The 6,000-nt window shown below is 39.9% G+C and overlaps 1 protein-coding gene across 1 annotated transcript in view; it reads right to left on the bottom strand.

Annotated features, from left to right (window-relative positions):
* Positions 1–355: 355 nt before the first annotated feature.
* ABCD4 (ATP binding cassette subfamily D member 4) overlaps positions 356–6,000 on the bottom strand; it is a 221,057-nt gene continuing 215,412 nt past the window's right edge. The window contains exon 19 of the mRNA XM_069208499.1: positions 356–2,636. Coding sequence (XP_069064600.1) covers positions 2,568–2,636 — 69 coding nt within the window. The 3' untranslated portion in view covers positions 356–2,567. The remainder of the gene's footprint in view (positions 2,637–6,000) is intronic.

Below are 6,000 nucleotides of genomic sequence, written 5' to 3'. Positions count from 1 at the left end.
CTGCCTGATACAATGCCAGTCTCTAGGGCCTCCCTTAAGGTCCTTGGAGGACTTCAGAAGTGTACTGCTATGGTGCTTGGAACTTAAAAGACTAAGTTGTAAGGTAAAATCTGTGACCAGATGAAACCTGGTTGGTATAGTTGGTCCATGCTCCATTGTGTTCAGCCTGGAATTGCACCTAGGTCCCGATCAACTGTGACAATAGCTATCACAGGTGCCTAGCATGTTTTGGCACCATTTCCACTTAAAACTTAAAAAATTCATACCTCTGCATCCCTTTTTGGATTAGTGTTGTTTTGGTGTAATCCTATTTATCAAATTTTACAGTTTTTTTAAAATTTTGTTTGGGATTTTTATAGTTTTGCAATTTGGCTTTATTACTGTTTGGGTACTGCATAAATACTTTACACATTGCTCTAAGTTATGTCTGCCTGCTATGTGCCATAGCCGCCAGGGGCTTCAGCTCAGAATAATTTAGTAAGTTTAAGGGTTCACTCTGATAAGAGTTGTGTTTTTCCATTAACGTGGGCCGTCACTCACTCCAATTAAGAATCCAACATAGAGTTTTTACAGTGAGATTACTTAAATATGAGTTATACATTTGCAAAGAGGAAATCACACCTTTTAATTGAAAGTTTAAACGTAAATTTGCCTTGCTCTGATGAAGAGAGAAATTTGACATGGTGTTATGAAACATGTGTTGGCATTAGGGCAATCCAGATTTAATAAACATTTTTTAATGAAGAAATATTTTTAACATTTAAAGAAGATAGCTGAAGGAAATTACAGAACGAAAAATATTTTTGTGCCTTGTTTGTCTATACAATGCATATTGTCCATGTGAAACTGATCATAGTTTATTATACCTACATTATATATTGCTCCTCTGTGGATTATCCTTTGTGCCTAAAATTAAACTGATTACAGAATCCCTGAGATTTGTTCTGTCCTCCTATATCTACATTGTGTACCACTCATTTGAGATGTATCTAGTCCCTTGTAACGCCACCATATGCCGCTTCTCTTGGATTGATATTGGTCTTGTAAGGCACCACTCTTAATGCTCTTCTAAGGGCGTTTCAGTCATACAATGTATATTATTTCGGACAGCAAATCAGAATTTCCCTACTGTATAGGAGTCTGGATTTACATGTGTGCCCCTGCCCTTTTATTCCAGCGGTGCAAATCTTCTGGCCTCTTTACTGCCCAGTGTTTCCTAAACATGTCCACTTAGATGTTGCCGACACTTCAAGAGCGTTTTTAATTTTTACAACCTTTTTTGAGTCTCCTGGAACAGATTTCTAGTGACTAGCCATTCTGCAGTATTCAGTACTATGTTTGGAGGAACTGGATCCATTCTCTATTCCTGCCAGATGTGGTGCTTTTTTATGCAGGTTAAGACTAATGTCTTGCAGGCCACTTCCTGCACAATTTGTCTTGGTATTTTCAATTTCACTCTAAGACTAGCCACACAGGCTGATCTCAATCCGAAATTGTACTTCAGATCAAATGCAATTATTGTCATTCTCAGCCATCACTTTCATGGGTTCACTTTCAGTGTATACAACTCAGTTCAGCATACCCTTGGCCTCATATTTTTTGTGGCTGCAACTGATGTCATACAGCCCCTCATATGGAATATTGTGCTGCTAGAAATGTACTCAGTCCTGCAGATTGTATATTGCTTTGATGATGGTGGTCTTTACCTGTACACTGTATACCACTCCGAGTGTAACCCTTAGTAGACATTATATATTGGTTTGACAGAAGTGTTCTCTGCCCAGTGCATTAAGTACTGATGGAGACGTACCTCAGACTTGTTCAGCGCAGGCCCATCAGGATAGTTTATCCTTGTCTCATAGTTTGTAAATTGTTCTTCTGGAGATGTACTTTGTCCATTGCATATGACTTAAACAGAAATGCAGCTCAGTTGAACACAGTCAATATTGCTCTGATGAAGATGTTCCTTAACCTCTTTTGCTTTTAGCTCAGTAATGCATGGTGAATTTTACTCTGGTGAAGATATATTTTTCAGTACAGTGTCAAGTTCTGTAATTGAGATGTAGCTCGGTCTTATGTAATGAATACTGCTCAAATGAAAGTGTTCTTTAATCCCACTGCATATTTTTCAGATGGAGCTGTACCTCCGTCTCACATGCTGAGCATTCCTCTCCTCAGCATTAATCGTCAGCATATGTCATCAGTATATGTCATCAGTATATCAGTCTGAGGATAGAGCATGGCGTAACGGCCTGAGCTGCTGACTTCATAGCTGGGGGAACCAGGATTAAGTCTCGACATCATCTCAACATCCTGTAATTCAGGGCAAATCAATTAAACTCCCCATGCCTACAGTTCAGCGCCTTGAGACCCTCACAGGTGACTTGCCGCACTTTACAAATCTGGAATTATTATTTATACTGACTGTTGACAATGAATGTTGCTTCATTGTCAGAGCAACCCATCAGTTTTACACTTTTTCTGTAACGCTGTTAGCTGTGTGCTATAATGGTCAAACCAGTGGATTGATATTGGTTTCCAAGGCCTTGTGGGCTAAGAATGGAGGTTCATTGTTTCTTCAGCCTGGTTAGCTCCCATGCTCCTGCTCCACAAAGTTTCAATGTCCAGTCATGAAACTAAAAACAAAACAAGAAGCACAATCACATACAGGGCAATAACTCAAACAGTGAGAAGAAACAGCAGGGCGAGTGAGAGGAGGCAGAGCAAGTGAGAGGAGGTAAAAAAAAAATGTATGCTGAATAAGCAAGAAAGAAAGTGATTGCAAGGACAGTATTAGGAGGAACTGGAAAAGAGTGAGTGAGTGATGAAAGAGGCAAAGGAGGCAGGAGAAGAAGAAGAAATGGTTACTTGTGGTCATGGTTCTGCATCATAGGAAACTTAATTGAAGTTACAAACATTGGAATAATTCTACACTGCATGGTGGACATAGAACATTTCATAACAGTACACTTGTCCATATTTATACAAAATGGTGCAAAGTCCAATATGTTTATATGATGCGAAGCACCCATCAGGAACCTCTCAAAGACCAAATGTTTCCGAAATTTAGACTGCCACACTCCAAATAATCCTCTCTCACAATTACACTGCACACTCTACAGCCATAAAATGCTGTATATATGTCTTTGATTGAGGGAAAAGCGCAGCCTAATATGTATTCATCAAAGAAACTTGAGGAAAAAAAAACATCCAGTACCTTTAAGAATTCAGGACCTTCCACTATCCCTGATGCTTTGCACTGGCAGTTGCATCATAGAATATGTTATTTATTTATTATTTTTTAAGTGAGGAAGTAATGTGTGGTGAAAATGCGTCAATTTTTTGTTTGTAATGCCCAAGAGAAAATATGCCAGGGAAGGGGGGTGTCATTTATGATGTAAGTGATGAGTCTTATGATGCAGAACCAGAACTGCAAGAAGGTAACCATTTCATATGCATGGTAGGATCTTCACTGACAGTCAATGCAGGGGCATAACTCAGGCCCCAGCAGCTCCAGTGGTGCCATATGGGCCTCAATCTTTAAGGGGGCCCCTGTTCAGCCCAAGGCCGTATGGGAGGTATGCGAGGCTCAGGTAAATCTCATCACACCCTCTAGGGGGGCCTCATCATATTGAGTTACACCCCTGAGTCAAATGTTGGAATATGATAGGCAAGCTAAAAATTTACCAAACTGGTAGCTATTGGTCAGAAGAAAAAAAAGCTGCATTTATAAAGCTAACATTTAAAGATTATTTTATGATAGCCTAACTAACCGATTAGGTTTCTCAAGGTAGCTTGACCAACTGTAATCCGCTTTTGCATCAGAATCAAGGCAATAATTCCTTGTGAAGGTATGATCTGATTTTCATGTGTCTACAATGCATATGTCTTCTAGAGGGATGTTCTAAGTCAAGCTGTGATGTCTGCCCTACCTCTAGTAGAGTGGGCTCTTGACTTCCCTAACCGGTGTATAGGTATAAAACAATGCTGTCTTAAAGGAAAGGTGTTGCATTAATGCCTTCAGAATAGGCTGTAACAGATAGCCTATTTTTTTTTTTTTTTTAAATTAGCTCACATGGAAGGGACTGGATCCCACCAGTGGAAACACTTTCTGCAGGCCGTCTAAAAAGTCCTAAACAACTGGAATGTTGAAGTAAGAGGTCTGGTTGGTGCATTTCGTATGTTATAATTGCAACAAGGGGGATCCCGATAGATACAAATTGTAATTTAGATTGCGCTGAATAAAAGAGGTATGAAATGAAGACATCCTCTTGAAAGGTAATTGGACTATATGCATTTACCTGTTAATGATCTTGCAAGAAATGCATGCCAGGCAACAATCATATCCTGCATAAGAAAGCTCCTGGAATGCACCATATACATAATCTTTCCAACTTGATAGAATGACAAGTATTTGTGGATGGCTACGTGAATTTCTTGAGGCTGTCCACAAATCGTTGTGGAAGATTTAAATGGCTATATTGTCTGACATCAGGTGCCACGATGCTAAATTCAGTGACATCTACTTGGGATAAAGAATTTGTCCCTGTAGTCTGCTCAAGAGGTTTGGTCTGAGTTGTACTCCCTTGTGTGGCCGGTTGGTCATATGCAATAGGTTTGGTACCACCAATGTCTCAGTAAGTCTGAAATTTGGGAATCTTTGTCACCTCAGACTTACGGAGTTTCAAAATCATCACGTTGCCAGTTGAAATGAAGGAAAAGCATAGAGTAATGTTCTTCAACAGATCATCAAAAAGGCATTGTCCAACGAGAATGTACAAAGTGGGCTCCGAAATCCAGAAGATGAAGTCTTGGCATTTTTAGTTTTGCAAAGCTGCAAAGAAGTCTATGGATGGAAAACCCAACTTTGGAAAGAGATGCTGTAGAACTTTGTTGTCCAACACCCACTTACGATTTTCCTAATAAAAATACATTAGAAAATCCACCAGTTGATTGAGAATACTTGGTATGTGCACTCCCTTTAATATGAGATCCCAACACTGCCTTTAATATGGAATGTCAACACAAATAGCCAGTTCATCTGAGGTTCTAGTGATAGAGGTCTTGGTTTCATGCCTCCTTGCTTGTTCAGGTAGTGTATACCAATTACGCTGTCTGTTTGAATAAGGATTGGGCTCGTCATTTGATACTGAAGGAAAGCCTCAAAAGCCAAAGGGACATCTCTCAGCTTCAGGTAACTGATTGATAGGAACTCTCCTTCTCAGCCATCAACTCTATACTGACAAAGGTGCTAGGTGAGCTCCTCATTCTTAAAGAAATGCATCTGTGACAAATGTCTGAGATGGGGACTCTAGCTAAAAAGCAAATCCTTGAAACAAGTTCCTCTTTTTGTCACACCATGAGAGACTACCTTGCTGATATTGTTAGGAGAAGCTTGTCATCCCAGTTGTTGTACTTCTGCGACCACCCTCTAAACATCTCTGCAGAGGTTGCATGTGTAATCTTGGATTAGTGAAAATGGAAATGCAGGAAGAAATGGAACTGAGTAGTGAGGGGATGTGATGGGCTGGTGTATTCGTGTTGCTCACCGAAGGTGACATTTGTTGCAGACTGATCATCCTCTCTCAATCAAATTAAACATTCTCCTTGTACTTTTATATTATTGCCCCTAAATAAGATAAATGTTGTGCAGGCTTTGTTACTGATTTTTAAAGACTAATCTGTACTCCTAGACAGAGGAGCCGGATGTCACTTTCTGGAAGACTTGTTTCACTTTCAACTGACTGAGTCCGGATTAGCCAGTCATCTAGGTACAGATGAATACTCATCAACGATGGAGATGGGTCACCACCCCTGTCAAGCATTTCAAAAACGTGCATAGGGCAGATTTCAGGACGAATACTTCATAATGGAAATGACAAATTGCCAGTGCTAAAAGTCCTAGAATAAGAGGAAGAAGAAGTTACAATGATGGCCTCAGTTCTCAGGTTTCCATGATTATGGAAGTGGTTGTTGTGGTGTTTCCACAGGCATGTCCAA

Source organism: Pleurodeles waltl, chromosome 9 (assembly GCF_031143425.1).
Source record: "Pleurodeles waltl isolate 20211129_DDA chromosome 9, aPleWal1.hap1.20221129, whole genome shotgun sequence".
Taxonomy (NCBI): Eukaryota; Metazoa; Chordata; class Amphibia; order Caudata; family Salamandridae; genus Pleurodeles; species Pleurodeles waltl.
This window is presented reverse-complemented; position numbering and strand designations above follow the sequence as displayed.